Raw genomic sequence first — 20,251 nt, forward strand, 5'->3', positions numbered from 1 at the left:
TTGCCCAAGGTCACACAGCTAGAATATGTCAGACATAGCTGTAGGACCCCAGATCTTCTTGGCTTCCAGGACACTTCCCTATCTGTTATGCTATACTGCCTCTTAAAAACAACAACCCATTCAGGTAGGTGCTAGTACTATCTTCATTTTACAGATAAGGGAATGTAGGCTGAGTTAAGTTAAATGACTTTCACAGGATCACACAGATAGTTAGCATCTGAGGTAAGTAAAAGTGAGAAATTTAAGCTGTCCTTTAATAAAGCTTTTTAAACATACATAAAAACCTAATGAAGTTTTAAAGAAGGCATAAAATGTGATCTTTCCCCCCTTGTAATTTATATATATATGTGTGTGTGTGTGTGTGTGTGTATATGCACACATACATACATACATGCATATACATATATATCCACATATATATACATATTGTACATTTATGGATATGTGTTTACATCTATGTCATCTCATCTCTGTGTGTATATGTATGTTTATGTATGTATGTGTATATGTATAAGTATATAAAAATATAAAGCCACATTTATTTCTATGTATTTTTCCTGTCTTTCCAATAATTTTAAAAATATTCAGGAGCAAGGACCTTGTTTTCCCATAGGTTTGGTCAAATTGTTTTGTAGTAAGGGGATACTCATCAAGTGTTGCTGACTGAAGAATAGGTGAGAGCTGACACGTTTTGATCGTTTCAGATGATCTAGATTGAATTTGCAACTTTAATTAGTTGACCCATTTCATAGCTGCTCAGAACTTCCAGTCTTAGCCCTAAATTCATGGTTTTCAATGGACCTTCCAATAGATCTATTTATCAATTCTTCCAACTCTGGACATGAGGCAGAGCATAGTAAAATTTAGGCTGTACAGGACTTTGGGGTGGTGAGCTGATATATGCTAATAGTTAGCCTTTATGTGTAGGAAATTTTTTATTTTTAACTTGGATTTCATGAAAGTCACTCTAAAATCTATTATACATTTTCCTTGACTTCTTATATAGAATATAATAAATTTAGTATCTTCTGAATGACTCAGGGTCATCAATTTGCACATTACTGAGAGAGTCCTATGATAATGGGTATGAGACAGAAGACCAAAAGGGCTAATTTCAGCTGCAGCTCTGAAACTTGCTTTTTTGAAAAAAAATCCCTTTATCAGCTTGCTCATTGGGTCATTTATCCATTTCCAGTAAAGACGGACTTAAGGAGGTGATTCCTGGAAAGTGTAAAATGGCTTACATTTCTGGAAAAGATTGAAGCACTTTTCATCCAAGTAGGGTTTTTTTCATCATCCAGGGGAAAAAAAATAATTTTTTTCTATTGCTTTTGTCAGTGTCTTTTTACTTTTCAGCACCTTTAAAAATATTGTGCCTGATTTATGTTTTGCCAGTGATTTGTCACTGCAGTTTTAAAGGCTGTCCTTTATCACCTCTGATACTTGGCCTAGAAGAAGTATCGCATCTAATTAGCACTTGGTGTTGATTTTGTCCATTTTAACTTAGGTTCATCGTAGTTTTGTTTACTTGTTTTTGGGTGCTGGGAAGATACTTCTTCACCCACAAGAAAGAAGAAAGATCTTGTGATCTTTAAGTAAGAGGACACCCTGGAGGTTCCATTTATATTCCATTCATTTTGTGCCTTGGTGTAACTGGCAATAAAGACATGTTTCTGAAGCTGATGTTTTGAAAATCCTTTGTGTTTCATTTTCCCTATTTTGATAAGCTTCAGTGATGAGTATTGATGCTATAATCTGGTTGGACTATTGTCATACAGTCCCTTTCAACAATAATACCTGCCTTAGATAATAATGTTTTGACATAGACCAGGCTATGAGTTGGCAGCCTTAACAAAGGCCAAGGCAGAACAAACCACACACACATCCTGAGAAACATAAGTGGGGAAAGAGAGATATTTTGAAAAAACAAAGCAATTGGGAAACGTGATTACAGGAAATGGGTCAGAAGCAGGAAAATTGCTCTGAAGATCTAAGCAAGGGGCATCAGGAATCCCTTCCCTCCAGGGAATCCAGAGAAAGATTTGGCAACCAGCAGGTAGCCATGAGAGTAATGGTAATTTAGAAAGGAAGATTCAGAGATAACCACAATGTAGTCTCCAAGGAGGGACCCACATCAGCTCATCTGACTAAAGGCAACAGCATTCAGGAAGAAAGGTTGTTTTCTAAGATCCCTTGAAAGAGCTAATGTCATGGTTGCTGAGAAACATGGATTAGAATTTTTCATCAACTTATCAACACTGGCCAATTAGCTGACTTTAATATATTCTCAAAGGTGCAGTGCAGTGAGGCAGTTACAGTGTACTTTGTGTGTATCACAGGATTTTAGAGGTGAGAAGGGACCTTAGAAATAATTTAGTGCAATACTTTTTAGTTTACAAATGAGGATATGGAAGCCAAGAGGTTAAGTGACTTGTTCACAGTCACACATATAGAAAGTTGCAGTTAAGAATTCTTTCAAATCTTATAGCCTTGCCTCTGAGCACCACTGGGCATAATAAGCTCAGTGGAAAAAATGTCCCAGAGACTATGAGGAATATTTTAGAGTAATTTACTTCTGATGTGATAAGAACAGGCTCTTCATTAGTAACATAAATCAAAAAAGTGTGAATATTCTAAGCCAGTGATTTTTCTTCTTATAATTTCCTATTGTTTTAGAATCACTACATAACCTTCTTCAGCACAGGATTCTGAATTATCCACTAGCCCATCATCCTGTATTTTCAATTTGAATTCACTTTATGAGCAACTTGGGTCACCAATATTATAATTTTTCTGTACTTCAAGAAGTTTCCGGTTTTGCCTTCCTCCTACCCTTTCCTCTTTTTTTCTCCTAGGAACTACTACAAACAAAGCGGGATCTACAAGATGTTTTGATAGCCAAAGAGGAGCTAGAAGATCTGCTAAGAAAGCGAGAGCGAGAACTTACTGCCTTGAAGGGAGCGTTAAAAGAAGAAGTATCAAGTCATGACCAGGAGATGGATAAACTCAAGGAGCAGTATGATGCAGAACTCCTGGCCCTGAGAGAGAGTGTAGAAGAAGCCACCAAGGTGAGTGAACCAAATATAGGCCTTCTGTCACATTGCGGTGGATCTCAAAACAGGCCGCTTAGCATTTTGGTACTGAAAAAAAGGATGGAAAAACAGAAAAACAGATTACTTTATCTTCGTCTGTCAGTGTGAAAAATGTTTTCATTTTCTTTCTAGGCATTGAAGTTAAGCACGATTATGAGCAAAGGATAAACATTTTCTAGTTATTAATTTAGAAAGTCATGGGAGCTTGGGAATAAAAGACTCATGTGCCCATAGTGATCCTGAAAAGTCCTTTAAATTATTCCGGATTTACTAAAACATTCATTTTTCATTTACTCAGAGCATTCTTTCTTGGTTTGGAGTAAAGCATTTTTCTTGTTGTTTTTAAGTAGCTAGAGGAAAAGGGAGTATGAGGCATTTTATTGAGGGAGAAGAATTGAAGACTGGAACTAGAAATCTCTGACTCCTGCCCTGTAGTATTTCCATCCTGACTTAGTGCCCCCCCCCCTTTTTTTGTAGACCTCATTCTTTTTGTCATCAATTTCCAGGGCAGTTAATTGCCTTGATTAATACACCTTGTACCCTTCACAGATCAGCATTTTAAAGTCTTGAATCTTGGCTTTTCAAAACAGATTCTGACAGGTGTGTTAGTGTTTTTCATGTTGTCTGTTGAAAGGAGAAATGAAAAGATAGGTGTTTTGAAATTTTATGAATTTCAAATATACTTGAATAGAGTATGATGGGTTTGTAGAAAATCTATTTCCTTATTTAAATAAGCCTAGTAATAATGATGTGCTCTGCACTTTATCAGAATATGGTTCCTAAATTAAAGATAGAGAGGATATAGAACACTGAGCATCATAGAATTTTGGAGCCAGAAAGGACTCTTCTGTTAGATCTTCTAGTCCATCCGTTTCATTTTATAGGCAAGGAAACTGATTTCCAGAAAGGTAACAATTACAGCTTTCCAATGAACTAACTTTCCCCTGTAGAGTGAATAAAATAATATATTTCACTGGCTCAATCTTGTATTCATTAGTTCTGAAGTTTGAATCCAAATATTTGAATTAAGATGCTATCCATTTGGGTGGTCCTAGGTTAAGTAGTTAATGGCAGAACCATGACCAGAAACCCAGGCCATTGTTTTCTCTGCCACATCATTGTTCCTCTGGAACATCACACTGTTTCTTCTCAATTTGTGATGTAGTCAAAAGGGTGCTAGATTTGAAGATCTGAGCTGTAGTACGTAATCCCTGTGTAAATAAAGGCTTTGCTTTGTGGGGCCTCAGTCTCTTCATTGCAAAAGGAATTGGTTTGACTAGATGACCTTGATGACCTTGATGGTCCTTTCCAGCCTCACATTTCTTAAATTCTCTACAGTCTGACAGAGGGTTATCATGTATATTTCTTTAAAGTCTTCTTTCAATGCCTCCTCTAGGCAGGGAGATGGGTTTTCTGAAGGCTGTCCTAAGGAAACACAACCTCTGGTCTGGGCAACCTGGAAGGCTTAGAGTGTGAGCTGGTGAAAAGATTATGAGACTGCTGTCTGAGGACCAGATATCTCAGCTAGATGTGGAAAGGCTCATCACTAAAAGGGTAGCCACCAAATGATAAGGTTTTTTTTTATCATGGCAACTCATTAAACAGCCACTAAAGTGTGAAGGTGTTGTGACCTGTGTGGTGCTTAAAGAAGTATATTCATATTTCTTTGTCTTTATCTTTAATACATTTATACCTTCAGTATAATCTTTCATATCATACCAGATATTCATAGCCCACCTGTGACAGTTCACTTTTTACTGAAGAGACAAAATTACCTTGAATTTGCATAATCTTTTTTCAGCACCAAAGTAACCACTCATAATCCAAGGAAACCCAAGGAAAACTTCACATTCCTCAGGGCATAAGTATTATTTACAATAATAGCTGACCTTTCTGGCTGATTGCCCCACCCAGCATTCAAGAACACCCTCCCACTACAAAACCATGCTAAGAAAAGGCCATTGGTTCCTACTTCCTCTCAGAGGATCCCTGCTGAAGAGCGCATTGTGAAGGCTGTGGGCACGTATTTCCTTGTGTTCAGGAATTAACTCCACATCCTCTTCTTCATGTTGGTCTGTGCTGTTGGCATGTCCATAGTCAACTGGTATTGTTACTTCCTTTCACTGAACTGGAACACTGTAACTTTGTTCCCCAACACTGCACAATGATTTTATTGAGAACCTGCAGATTCTGAGATCACTGAAAAAAACAATGTCTGAGGAGAAGGTGAAGGAGTGACAGCTGACAGGAAGAGGTGACCTTGACAGAATTTTATCTCTATAAACAGGTGACACCTGTCCTCTCCCATCAGTGATCAACTGTTTACATACTGCTTACCTCCTGCCACAGGGGAGGCCCCAAATTTTTCAATATCCTCCAATACAGTGGTTCTTGAACTATTTTTTCTCATGGCCCAGTATTTTTCTTTTCTGTGAGGAATTAGGGCCCATAGAAAGTCAGATGGTTTGGGCATGTGCATGCATTTACTGCTAGTTTGTTTCATCCAATTTCTGAGAGATGTTCAGTTGTTTGAAGCATAGTAAGTGGCACCTCCTTTGAGAACTACTACTAGGATGAAAACTTCTTATGCTGTATTGATAATTATAATAATAAAAATTTGTACTTATAGCAAACTTTGTTAAGTGTGATATAAATAGGTGGTGCAGTGGATAGAACACTAAGCCTGGAGTCAGACCTGAGTTCAAATCTAGCCTCAGTCACTTATTACCCCTATCACCCTGGGCAAGTCACTTAACCTCTACCTGCCTCAATTTCTTCAGCTATAAAATAGGGATGCCTGAGCTGTGAAAGCAGCAGAATGATGTAAAAGGACTTGGAATCTCAGACCAGATATCCTCCCCAAAGAAGTACGCACAGCCCAACACTAACATAAACTCCAAAGTAAAAAAAAAAGATGCTAGAAGAGTGAGCAAACAAAAAAAAGAATCTTACCATAAAGAGGTAATACAGCAACAGGAAAGCTCAAGACAACCTCAAAAGAAGAGAGTGACTCCAAAGATATACAAACAAAGCCTCAAAGAAAAATGCAGCTTGGATACAAGTCCAAAAAGAATTCCTAGAAGAGTTAAAGCAAGAGTTTAGAGAAAGAGCTGAAAAATGATTCTAAAAACCAGTTGTGAGCAATCAAGGGAAAAATGGGGAAAGAAGTGAGAGCTAAGGAAAAAGGATGTGAAAAGAGAATTAACAACTTAGAAAAGGAGGTACAAAACTTACTGAAGAAAATAACTCCTTGAAAATTAGAATTGGCCAAAATGAAGGCTAATTGCTCCATGAGACATCAAGAAATAGCAAAACAAAGTCAAAAGACTAAAAAGAAAAAAAAGAAAACATGAAGTACCTCATGGGAAAAACAACTGAGCTGGAACATATCAAGGAGGGATAATTTAAGAATCATTAGACTTCGGGGCAGCTAGGTGGTGCAGTGGATAGAGCACTGGCCCTGGAGTCAGGAGGACCTGAGTCCAGCCTCAGACACATAACACTTACTAGCTGTGTGACTTTGGGCAAGTCACTTAACCCCAATTGCCTCACCAAAAAAAAAAAAAAAGAAAAAGGATCATTAGACTACCTGAAAGCCATAAGCCATGATGAAAAAAAAAAGAAGACATAGACATAGTTCAAGGAACCATAAAAGATCAGAATCAGAGGACAAGGCAGAAATTGAAATAATCTACTAGTAACCTCCTGAAAGAAATTCTCAAATGAAAACTCTTAAGAATATTATAGTCCCAATCCAGATCTTCCAGGTCAAGAAAAAAGTAATAGAAGTATCCAGAAAGAAAAAAATTATAATATTAGCCAATATAGCATATCAGTCTTATCTTATAGGACTATAAATTACCATGTCCACACTGGCTTAGATCATGGAACAATGCCATTACATAACACATATCATTGAACAGTACTATCTTCATTTTGCATACTGCAGCAGTTCTCAAAATGTGGTGTCTATCCCAAGACCTTTTTCCAGGGGTCTTTGAGGTCAAAATTGTTTAAACAATAATACTCATTTTAATTTCTTATAAGGTAAATAAATATTGATAGATGTGACTCACGTAAAAGGTCTTTTGGAAGTCCTCAATAATTTTTAAGAATGTAAAATGGCTTTGAGACCAAAGAGTTTTAGAACCTCTGGGCACTGATTTAGTTTTCAAAGTGTTTTCAAATACATTTCCCATTTGATAAGTCACCCAGTGTTTGAGATAGGTAAGAAAAATGTTTCATTCTCATTTTCAAGATGAGGAAACTGAAGCCCAGTGAAATTGACTTATCATAGGTCACGTGACTTTTAGGTGGCAGAAGCAGATCTTCTAATTCCCAAGTTTGTGCTCTTCCTACCACACTATTCTCTGTCTTCTAAGATCTGATGGTCCCTTCACAGCCACCTTTATCTATACTTGAGCATGTCATCCAGAACACACCCTGTTAACATTAAACTTCTAGATTCAAAGACTGTAGGTAATAAATGTAAATGAAATAAGGAAATGCAGTATTAGATGTATTGTCTTGTCTATTTTCCCTGATGGATCAATACTGCTTTCCCATAATATATAGATATAAAGGTCAATAACAATTAAAACCAGCTATTGCACTAAAATGAAATTAGAGAGAAAATCAGAATTATGTCCCCCAAAGCAATGAAAATTAATTCAGTTTCACTTTTCTCCATCAAATTAAATCAAATATAAAAAAGGCTAAGACAGGCAAATCAAGGAATGGCTATTTATAATTGTCCCCAAATTATAACAACCCAGTTATATAGCTGCTTCCCAGGCTTTTTATTATTGTGCCAAACAAAGTGAGTTTTCATTTCATGTCATTTGCAATTACCATTCCATAATTGAAAAACAGTAAATTACCATGAAGCTTTTTGGGAAGAGGGGCTTACTGCATTTGAGTTGTCACTATAATTATGGTAGAATAATCAATCCACAGACTCATACACTGTGCCTTGCACGTAAGTGGTCCCTGAATAAATATTTGTTGAATTGGATCATGGGATCGTAGCTTTAGAGTTGGAAGGGACCTTCAAGGTCATCTGGTCAAACTAACTCATTTTACAAGGAAGAAACTGAGGGCCGGCGAGGTAAAAAGCCTTGCCAATGGTCACCACAGTGACCTTCAAATCCAGCGCCCCTCTCACTGCATGGTGAATTAGGAAGAGACAGTGTGATGTACAGGAGACCACATTGGACTGGGTTCTAATTCTAGCTCCTATATTAACTACTTGACCCAGAAGGCACCATCATAGCTCAGATTTTTGTATTCAAGCATTGGATCAAATATCTACATTTCCCCTGTTGAATTCATATAAAATTGGTAATATAACTGAAGATAACAGATATAATTGACACAATGAAAGGTAATATTATTTATTATTGTTAACTTGATTCGCTTTATTGCTGTGATATATTATTATTATTATTATTATTTTTTTTTTTTAGTGAGGCAATTGGGGTTAAGTGACTTGCTCAAGGTCACACAGCTAGTACGTGTCAAGTGTTTGGTCTGAGGCCGGATTTGAACTTGGGTCCTCCTGACTTCAGTGCCGGTGCTCTATCCCACTGTGCCACCTAGCTGCCCCCTCCTGTGGTATATTAAATACCTATATAGTATTATAATGCTGTATTGGTGCAAGAGGAACCATCTTCCACATACCTGTCAAATTAACCTTCTTGGACAGGCTTTGCTTTGTCATTCCACTGTTTAAAAATATTTGGTGGCTCCCTGTTCTGAGATTAGACACAAAATTTTCAACTTTGAATTTAAGTTCTCTACAATCTGGCTCTAACCTCTCCTTCTAGAGGAGGTCAAATGAAATAATATTTGCAAAGTGCTTTGCAAACCCTAAAGTGCTATATAAATTCTAGGTATTTATTATTATTATTATTATTGTTGTTGTTGTTGTTGTTGTTGGTATTATTAATTGTTGTTGATTAATTATACCATGTAAATACTGGGGTCTAGTGGAAACAGTAATGGATTTGGAGTCACGAGACCTGGATTTGAAACCTAGCATTGCTACTTGTAATACCAGTGTGTCCTTGGGTATATGAGTGAATCATTCAATCAACATTTATTAAGTGGCTACTATGTGCTCAGCCTAACACAGGTAGGTACAAAGTACTTGTTACAAGTACAAACAGTGAAATAATTCTTATTTACAAAGAGATTATATTCTAAGAGGGGAGATAATATAAAAAATGTATACAATAAATTAGTTCCATACAAGGAAGTGTGGGAGAGAAGGCACTGGTTGTTGGGGGGATCAAAAAAGGCTTTGGTATTTGAGCTGAGCCTCAAAGGATGAATCATTTAATCTCTGTGGACTTACGTAACTTCATCTGTGAAGTGGTCAGATTTGGACTGAGTGATCTCTCTGTGTCAGATCACGTTTACATGATATTATCTTTGATGTAGGTAAACCCAGGCATTAGCAGCCCCATTTAACAGTTGGACCATAGTTCAAATCCCAGTTCTGTTACTTCCTGTGTGAACTTGGTTATATCAGTTACCTTCTATGAGCCTCAGTTTCCTTATTTGTAAAATGAAAGTTTGGAGTAGAAGACCTCGAAGCTTCCTTGCAGCTGTGAAATCAGTGATCCCATGATCTCATAAAAGGTAGACTCGTTCTGTATGCTTACTCATTTACCTTCAAAAGAAGTTATTGATTCCTTTTATCTTGGCATCATAGTCATTTCACATTCCCCCAATGAATTATCCCTTACAATAAAGAAAAAACAATGAAGCAAAAAGAAAACTATCCAGTATAGCTATTTCTCCTCTCTCCTTTGATTTGTCTCTCTTGATGCTGGGGCATTTTGGAGATTATCACTGTTGTACCTTGATATATTTGGGTATTTTACATATTTTTCTATGCTTTTATCCAGCATCTTCTCTGGTTAATCTGAAGCTTGCTTTGTGTTCCGTTTTCTGCCTAAAGGGGTCAACACATAGAGCCAAGTTTTTCCACAAAAGCTGAAATCTCCTTAATGATCTTGGCAAGTCATTAGAAGAAACCCATCAGGCATAGATTATAGGATCATAGAGAGTGTGACATTGAGGGAGTGTGATTTGGGCGGTGATGTTGAAGCTCATTTTATTTACACATGCTAAAGATTCAGTTGCTTTCACTGTTAAAACTGTAGAGCTTTTAGACTGTTAAGTGTCCTGTTGCTTTTCACTGCCCCGTCTTTGTGCTTTAATCATGTTCACATCTGGAAAGGCTTCAAGTTTCTCTTCTCTCAAGAGAATGGTATGGCCTACAGCTGACAACTGGCCTGGGGCTCTCATCTGACCTGAACTCTAGATGGTGTTTCAGGGTAATTCCGAGATCTCAAAACAATCAGTTTTGGGGCAGATATAGAGAAATTATCTTCTTGGGGAGGTGCTCTTTGTACTACAGTATTTATACTACAGTACTTATATGCTAGAGTATTTTAGTCATGAAAGAAGGAGGCTGTGTGCCACACTCTCTCCTATTCCGGTAGACTGAGCTCTGGTCCCAGAGTCAGGAAAACCTGAGTTCAAATCCAGCCTCAGACACTTACTAGGTCTGACCCTGGGCAAATCACTTTTAACTTCCCTTGCTCTGATTTCCAAAACTGTAAAATGGGGATAATAATACCTGTCTCTCAGGGTTGTTGGAAAGATCAAATGAGATAATATTTGTGAAGTGCCTAGCACATAGATACTTAATGAATGCTCCTTTCCTTCCTTATCCTCAAAGAAGAAGAACAAAAATGAGAGCACATATGGTGACAAAAAGGAATAATGCTGTTAAAAATAGTAATAGCATTTATGTAGAGCTTCAAATATTATTTCATTTGATTCTCACAATAACCCTGGGAAGTGGGTATTATTATTATTCGCATTTTATATCGGGCTGAGAGAATTAAAGAGCATCTTGCTGAGGATCACACAACTACTAAGTGTCTAAGGTGGAATTTGAACTCAGGTCTTCCTGATTCCGGGTCCGGTGTTCTATCCACTGTGCCACCTAGCTGCCCTATAATATTATCTCATACTATTCTCCTCCTCCTCCTCCTCTTCTTCCTCTTCTAGCAGTAGGGTTTGCATCTTGCTGCTTCTTTTTTTTTTTTGTGAGGCAATCGGGCAATTGCTCAAGGTCACACAGCTAGTAGGTGTCAAGTGTTTGGCCTGTGCATCTTGCTTCTTACGTCTGCTTCCTGTGTGACCTTGGGCTGTCTTGGCTTTCTTAGGTCTCAGCTTCCTTAGCACTAGATGGGCTCCGAGGTCCCTTCTGGCCCTACGTCTAGAACACTTCTGTGTTCCTATGACACGCCCAGGAGCACTGTCCTTCCTCTCCATAGGAGTTGAGGTTGTGTGTGTGCTAGGTACATGCAGCATGAATGTCTGTAAGTGTCTAAGAACGGGGTTTTGATGTAATTCTGGAGGCCAGTGCAAGGTTTTCCCCATCTCTATTTACTGCCTAAACTCTCTTGATATTCCCCCTTAACACAAACTGTGAATTTTCAGCAGTGTTTTTGAGTCATTTTTATGGCATTGTTCTGGGAGTCCATGGGCGTTGTACCCAGTTGCTGTCTCCAAGAGGCATTGAAAAACTCCCCTGCCTGTTTAAACTTGTTACTTAGGCCTCAAAGTAGACAGAATTTTACAGGGAAAGTTCATGGTAAAGTCATTAGAAGAAACCCACCCTAATAGATTATGAGGTCAGAGAAAATGTAACACAGAGAGAGTGTGGTTTTACCTACATATGTTAAAAATTCGGCTGCCCTCGGTGTTAATCCATACAGGTTTTTGGCAACTAAAAAACATGACTGCCTTCCTTATAGCTTGGTTCTATTTAATAAAACCAGTCAATTTTCTTGCATAATCCTAATATATACCAGTTATCCAGTCTTCCTCCTGCATGGGCAGAAAAATTCTCTGTGGGCAATTGAAACTAACAGTTGCCACCACAGGACACAGAAACACGAATGGAAGGGAGAGATCCTCTAATTTTCTAGTCATAATCAGAAAAGCTGGCAGCCTTTTTAATGAAGGCTGTTTTATGAAGTATTAACTGCCGGAAATCCTTAGCTGGGCCTTGGGAATTTCTTTGTAGTGTTCTGTACTTTTAATGTTTTTTTTTTCTTTTTGGAATGAGATGAAGTGCTTTTTAACTTAACCCCCAGGGTCATTACCGCTTTGGTGTTGATTTTTTTCCCTTTCAAAAGACTGTTCAATTTTTTTTTTTAACAGCTCCAATTGCATCATTAAGAGTTTAATTGTATTTAAAAGTTGTATAAAAAGTCAAGTGGTTCAAGTTAGACTTTTGTCTAGAAGTCTCAGGGGGGATGGTCAGCAGAGGGGGGACAACAGATCCTCCGTTCTGCACGATCAGTGTTTATTAAAATTCTCATTGTGCACAGTTCATGTACAGTGACAGGTGGGGTGGAAGGCATGGCCCCTTCCTTCCAGAAGGTTGGGATTTTAATGTACTAGGGCGGTGTATAGGTAGATTTTCTCTATTTTCTTCTTATCTCTGCTGCTTACAGTTAGACAAGTCATTTCAACTCATGTCTCCAGGCTTACTCTTCACAAAGGGCTTTCTTCAGCAAGAAGATCCCAATTCAGTAAACATTTATCAAGCACCTACTATGTGCAAAGAAGATTGTTAGGTAAGGGAATAATGTAGTGTTTAGTGCCTATTATGTACCAGGCACTGTACTAAGAATTTTACAAATATTGATTCTCACAACAACCCTACTAGGTAGGTGCTATTATTATTGTCATTTTACAGTTGAGAAAACTGAGTGACCCTAAGTGTCTGAGGCTGGATTTGAACTTAGGTCTTCCTGGCTCCAGGACCAGCACTGTATCCGTAATATCACATTGTTAGGTCCTGGAGGTACAAAGGCATGAATGGTATGCCATCCCCTTAGGGGATTTATGTTCTACTGAAGGCCCTTGAAGAATCTTGCTTTGTGTAAAGTTGTGTCAAACACATTGGTGCCCCCTTAGTAATTTGTGGAGCCCTTGAGATTCTGAGAAGAATCTTGGGGATAGGAAATGATGGACAAGGCTGCTTTTTGTTATCTCTTTCACCTATGCCTGAGTACTTGAGCATTGGTGTTTTTGTGTAATTTTCAAGATGACTGTTCTAGAATCTTATACTAGTGCTATTGTTTATTATGTAGTTAGTCTATGTTGAGTGAACAAAGTGGTAATGACATTACTGGATATGGGAAGAACAATTCTTGAAAGAATAGCAGGAGAGATCAAAATGAAAAAAAAAAAGCAGCAGAAATTTTGAATTTTCAGTTTTAGCTTCTCTTGGGGATGTTTTGTTCCCCCTCTAAAAAAGTGAGTTCTCCCTTTTCCTGAATATGGGAACTGGAATGTTTCTAAGATGTTTCATGTGATTAAGATAAAATCAAAAATGAAAAAAAATTAACTCTTCCCTCTTGGGCATCTGCTGCATTGAAAATGATAGCTTTGTGACAGTGGATCCTCAGTTTCCTCACCTGTAATATGGGGACCTTCATGCGTACATCACCTATCTCCCAGGACTGTTAAAGAGAAAATCACTTTGTAAACCCTGAAGCACTATATAAATGTGTTATTATTAAAGATAATTATTAATGATGATGAATGTGACTTTGACCCCAGAGATCAAGTAATTGCCATTCAAAGTCAGTTTTCTGCAACAGTGAAACTAGGGATATATGGAATTTTACAGTTTTCTTTGACTGGCCTGGCATCTTCAGCAAGGATGGAAATGGGAATTGAGAATTTTCCACTGAGATCATTAGCCATATCTTCCTGGCATGAGTCTAAGTTAAGCCCCAAGTAGACCACCCAACAGTACTGTTTGACTTGATGTTAGAATGGCTTGTATCTACACACTGGTGAGGAGTGCTGTTTGGGAGTGGTGGAAACACAATCACACTGTAACACCTGTACACTTGTGCTATTTGAAATGAGGTGAAAAATAGCTATTCAGATGAAACTTGAAGGCTTTCTTGGAGAGGAAAAAGACATTGAGGATTTTTGTTTGTTTGTTTTTTAACATTACTGATATGGTTTAGGCACTGAGGGAGGAAAAGCTGAAATATGGTGGTGTCAAAAATAAAAAGTAATTTTCTGAATAATAAAAAACTGTAAGAAATAGAACAGGATCCATGAACATAGAATCAATGTGTAAATAAACATTTAGACATTCTGTACTTTGACCCCCATTTTGTTTAAAATAGGAAAATCCTGACTTAAGAAGCATAATAATGATTACAGTAATAATAGCAATAAAACTGCACATTTATATAACATTTTATACTTTTCAAAGTAATTTCACGTGCATTATCTCATTTCATCTTCACAACAACCCTTTGAGACAGGTAGGGCAGCTTTAATTCCATTTTGTAGATGAGAAAACTGAGACTCAGAGGGATTGCAGCTTGCCTAAGCTAGTTGATGACAGAGCCAGGAATAGCAAGACTTCTTACTCCTAGTCAGGTGTTCTTTCCAATGGGGATAATTTTTTACAAAGGAAAAAAATCGATTTTTTTGCTTTTTTAAAAGGGTTCTGTTATTCTTTTCTAGTCTTCCTGGTTAATTAATTAAAAATTAATTTAAAATGTTTCATTTAAGAAAAAATTTTAACTAATGTATAACTTTTGGGGAAACATCTATTATTTTAAGGCGGTTCACATATGTACATGTTTGATGGTGTTATATGGTAGAAAAATGCTGAACTCTGAGAGTTTACAGGCTTATATAGTCTTGGCTCTGCCGCTTAACTGACTTGGTGACTTTGGGCTGGCTAATCGTTTCCTTCTCTAGGTCTCTGATTCCTCCTTTAAAATGAAAGGCTTGAACTAGATGATCTTGAAGGTCTTGTCTAACTTTAACATTCGATGTCAATGTCAGTCTCTTGCCAGTTATTTTGAGGTTATTTGTGTTTTTATATAGTTTTAAGGATGGCTTTTTGAAGACCAAAAGTTTTGAATGGTTGTGAATGTTGTTTGTTGTGTTGATCAAGAAGCATCAGGGCTTTAATGGAGAGTTGATCAGGAAGCATCAGGGGTTTACCAGTAGTTGTCAGAGAGACACAGAGTGGGGAATTTTAACACGGTCCACAGCAGTAGAGATTTAGATATCAAAGAGTTTTTATATAGTGGAGTAATACGGTTGTTAAAAGTCTTTAATTGGGTTGTAGAATAAAAATTAGAGTAAAGGAGCCTGATGGAAAAAATTACAGCAATGCAAAAAAAGGATAATTAAGCAATACAATGGTTTTGGCGATGGACATAGAAATGATGGGGCAGATTGGAGAGGTTCAGTGTAAAAATAACTGGTGTGTTTTGGTTGCTGAATGAATGGTTGTGAGAATTGGGCACAGACAGGATGGTGTGTTACATTATTGTGAGGAAGTTGGATAGCATGGAAAATAATGTAGGGATCAGGAAAAATTTAGAGTTCAAAGAATCACAGAATTTGAACTAGAGCAGACCCTTTAGTCCAACTATTATCTGAACTCAGTATGTTGAGTTCATATTGTGGCAAGCCTTTCCATTGGAGGTCACTTGCAGACTGTTGAGGATTATAGTTAGCTGGAGGAAAAAAAAAGTTAGGGCTGGAGAGAAAGTTCTAGGCATTCTGACTGTCTGCAGATGGTAATAGAAACCATCTGAGCAGATGAGTTCCCTAAGGGAGTGGGTGTGGTTTACTGAATTTTGAACTACAAAGTAAGTCATATTTTCCTGGTATTAACCATATGTTAGTATCCTGAAAATGTGGGTAGGAGTATATTGACATCCAGATGCAAAGCAAAACTTCTACACCAGGAATCAGAAGGAAACTGGACTGTTCCAACCAGTATGAGGTCAGTTTCCTGAAGGAAAAAAAAAGAAAGAAAAGAAAATGAAGGGCAAGGTGTTTCTTGGTGTAATTAGTATATCCATTTAGCCAACAGCTGTTACAGCTGTTTCAAAGTGAGATTGGCTGTCCCATGACAACTTCATGGGTTAAAGGTGGTGAGAGGTTCAACCGTTTCTACAGGAAATTCCAAAGACGTGGATGGGTCTTATCTTCCAGGAAATTATTTTCTAAGTCGAGGAAATGACTGAACATAATTTTTTCCCTTTTTAATTCTTCTCTCTTGTTTCCTAATCCTTTTTTTGGGGGGCGAGTTGGCAATAAAAGAGGTAAAATGCCTTTATTTTTAGTTAAGATGGGAATTTACAAATCATTAGTTAAAAAAGATGTCTTACAGCCAGAGGTGGATTATAAAGGTACTCTTGGATGTGAAGTAAGAGCCTAGTTTAAATTGGTCTTTTCTTACACTGAACTTTAGTTCAAGACTTTGTTCATGTTTGCTCTACCTCAGGGAAAACACTGGGTACATGACCACACAATAGAAATTTAAATGACTGCAGGCTAAGTCAGAAAATAGTGGAGTGGTCATTGCCTCTGAGCTGGAACTTAAGGAAAATGGCAAGTAGCTGTAAAATTAAACCATTGTCTATAACAAATAATCTCTTCTACCCTCTAGAAATAGAGCTGGAGTTGAGTCTTAACAAATACAAACCAGAAATGGACCAACCTTCCCAAAGGCAAATAGCAGAAGCTCTACAAATTTATCGCTATTAGTTGTACAAATTCCTTGCTTTTGGGGGGAAGGGAAGCATTTGCAATGAGGTACTCTTTTCATTCCGAGGAGTTTCATTCCCTTTTTGACCCTCAGAGCTCCAGAGCTGCGTGGAAGAAGGTCCTTACCCTGGCTCCACCTGCTCAGCCTGCTGTGAACTAGTTTCTGCCAGTACTCCTGGCTCAGTCCTGTTTACAGGGTTGCCCTAACCACCTGATCTTCACATACACTTTATTTTGTAATAAAGTAGTTAGTGATGTATAGAACAGCTTTCTTGATTGGCATTTTAGTCTCCTTCTGGACTGTAAGTTCCTTGTGGTCAGGAACCTGTGAGAGGTAGTGTGTCAGTAGTGCTCAGAGTGTTGGACTTGGTATCAGGAAGATCCTAGGTGGAATCTCACCTTTAGTATTTAGTAGCTTTGTGACCCTGGGCAATTCACTTAACCTTTCTGTGCTTCATTTTCCTTTTCAGGAAAATGGAGATAACAGTAACTGTAGTGTTTATCATAATTCTGGTTGTTTTAAGGCTTGACTGAAATAATGTATTTAAAGTGCTTTGAAAATGCTAAAGTGTTGTATAAATGTCATTTAAACTTTGCATCTCTCCTGGTACCTAGTACAGTGCTCTCGTGTAGCATACGAAGGTGTGTTGGATCAGACTCTTCCCAAATCTGGTTCAAAAGCCCTGTGTGGTGTATAATGATTGGACCCAGTGGTGGATTTTGAGAAGACGTGGAAGTTTGCACGTCTTTGGCAAATGCAGGACAAGAAGAGAACTGGGGTTAATCATTTACTATCTTTTAAAATCTATTGCTTATGAACTTGACTAAACTGTAATGGAAATAAGTAGGAGACTGGCTTGGCATTGAACTAGAAGGATACTATGACATTCAAATAACTCTGTGTTGAGAGGTTAATCCTTTCCCTGAGCCTGCCATTGACATTCATACACATCCCGTGTGCTCTGTTTGTTCACTGTGTTCATTTAACAAAGAAGTCACAGACACAAGGTTGAGGAGATGGACTTGATGTAGTTTCTCCACTTTTCCTAGGATAACGAATTCAGTCCTTGAAATCCTATCTATATAATATACAGAAATATGCTTTTCTTTACATTATTTCTTAATCCTTTTTTTTTGTTTTTAAGATTGTTCCCTTTAAGGATCTTTGGAAAGAAAGCAAAACTAATCTAGGCCTCCCAGGATTCAGTTATATCACAGGTTCTTAATCTCTGGGCCCCTTGGGCTCTTTGGTGAAGTCTGTTTATCAAAATAACATTTTTAAATGCATAAAATAAAATATGTAAGATTACAAAGGACATCAATTATATTTAAATAAAATTGTTCCCCCCCCCATCGAAGTTCTAGAACTTCCTGAAATTCAATCTACAGAATCCACAGGGTTAGTGTACCCTTGGGTTAAGGACTTTTGCATTAGGTCAACCTTTGCTAGAATGACCTTTCTTTAGAGATGGCATGGGTCTTTCCTTGCTGAAATTTCACCATCTTACTTTCATGAAATGGAACCAATTTCAGGGTAATTTTTGCATACCCTAAGTCATAAACAAAAAAAGAGTCTACATTTTTTTTTTTAGCTATCCTGAGGCTTCGGAAGAATACTACAAAAGCAATAAAGCTTGTTGATGCAATAGCTAGTGCTGTCACAAAGAGGTATTGTGATGTAGATTTGGAATCAGAGGCCCTGGTTGTGAATCCTGACTCTGCTCTATGCTACCTTTGTACCCTTGAGCAAATCACTTGACCTCTTTGGGTCTTGTTTCCACATAGATAAAATGAAGGTGTTGGATATAAGGTGATTTCCAAGGTCCCATCCAACATTAAATCTGTGGTCCTAAATAAATCTCTCTTGGACAAGAAAGATAAACCAGAATCAGATTGGACTAGACTGGAGTTCTCTCCATGTCTAGGATGCTTATTGTACTAGCCGTAATATTACAGAATCTTAGCCCTGGAAAGAATTTAGAGATCATCTAGTCTAACTTGCTCAAATAAGGAAACTGAGAGCTAGAGAGGTCCATGTGACCTATTAATTAGTAATTAATTAATTAATCAATAGTCTGTGATTTATTGAGTTACAAGGATGGGATAGAAGGTGAGTAAGATATGAGATGAAGTTAAAGGGACAGGAGGAACTTTAGTGGAAAGATTGCTGGTCTTAAAGCTTGGCAGCTCCTCTAACATCATCTTAGAGAGCTGACTGATACACTGAGGGGATAAATGACTTATCCATGGTCATGCTCGTAGTATGAATAAGAGGAGGGATTTGAACTCAGGTTTTTTGGATTCCATTGCTAGCCATCTGCTGCTACATCAAGCTGTAGTTGTCACCGTTATTTTTATGATTACAAGTTAAAGGTTGAAACAACAGGAGATAAAGCAAAGAAGTCAAGAGATTCATCAAGAGCAAACTGAAGGCTGGAAAGATAAAGAGATTAATAAATTATGAGGTGAAAGGTAGAAGACACAGGAGGTAAATAGGACTGAATAACTAGATAGCAAAGATTGCATAAAGCAGCTAGGTGGAGCAGTAGATGGAGTGCCAGGCATAGAGTCTGGAAGACTCATCTTCCTGAGTTCAAATCTGGCCTCAGATACTTCCTAGCTATGTGACCCTGGGCAAGTCACTTAACCCTGTTTACCTCAGTTTCCTCATCTGTAAAATGAGCTTTTATTCCATTGGTCACATGAATGCAGGGTAGGATGGATGACTGAAGGAAATGGCAGACCATTCTAGTATCTTTGCCAAGAAAATCCCAAATGGGGTCATGGAGAATAGGACATGATTAAAATGACTGAATGAACAGAGATGACATGTATGAGTGAAGTACATTGGCCCATAGGGGTGTTAAGGCAGAGAGTATGAGAAATAAGGGGCATGGTAGGAGGTAGAAAAAGAATGATGTGAAGATAGGGTATGGCAAGAGGGAATGTAAGCTATAGTGGAGGTAACTGGGTAGTGTCTGGGCAAAAGGGACCATAAAATAGGAATCAAGGGAAAAAAATAAAAATCAACAACAGTTTAGCATCTATTATAATGTTTTCTACCTTCACTTTTCTAGAATACTAATATTCTGTATGATGGGAGTAGCATCTCAATTTTTCTTTTTATCTCAAGGTATGGTTTCTGCCAGTAGTCCTGGCTCTGCCTTACTGATATCATCCCACTCCCTGCACTTCCCCATTCTGTGAGGATTTATATGTTCCATTAATTTATTAATAGTATCCATTAATATATACATTAATATAATTCAGACAGTTGGAAGACCTTTGAGATTGTTTAGTCTAACACCTTCATTAAACAGATGAGGAAACTGAGGCCTAGAAAAGCAATTTTCCCAAGGTCACACAGCTAATCAGTAATAGATATGGGATTTAAACCTAGAAAACCTGACTCTGCTAGTCTTTTGCTATCTCTGCTATACCAAAACATTTTCAGTCACTGAGTTAGTTTAGAAAATACTGGTCTAAACATGCATTCATTTGTAGTTGTACACACACACACACAC

General features: G+C 37.7%; 1 protein-coding gene across 5 annotated transcripts in view; it reads left to right on the forward strand.

Annotated features, from left to right (window-relative positions):
• The window catches only part of CGNL1 (cingulin like 1), a 202,359-nt gene that overhangs the window by 85,869 nt on the left and 96,239 nt on the right, over positions 1-20,251 (forward strand). For all 5 annotated transcript variants that reach the window (XM_027840827.1, XM_027840831.1, XM_027840828.1 and 2 more), the window contains one exon: positions 2,856-3,068. In XM_027840827.1, the coding sequence (XP_027696628.1) occupies positions 2,856-3,068 (213 nt within the window). The remainder of the gene's footprint in view (positions 1-2,855; positions 3,069-20,251) is intronic.

This window comes from Vombatus ursinus, unplaced genomic scaffold (assembly GCF_900497805.2).
Source record: "Vombatus ursinus unplaced genomic scaffold, bare-nosed wombat genome assembly UNPS02014848.1, whole genome shotgun sequence".
Classification (NCBI taxonomy): Eukaryota; Metazoa; Chordata; class Mammalia; order Diprotodontia; family Vombatidae; genus Vombatus; species Vombatus ursinus.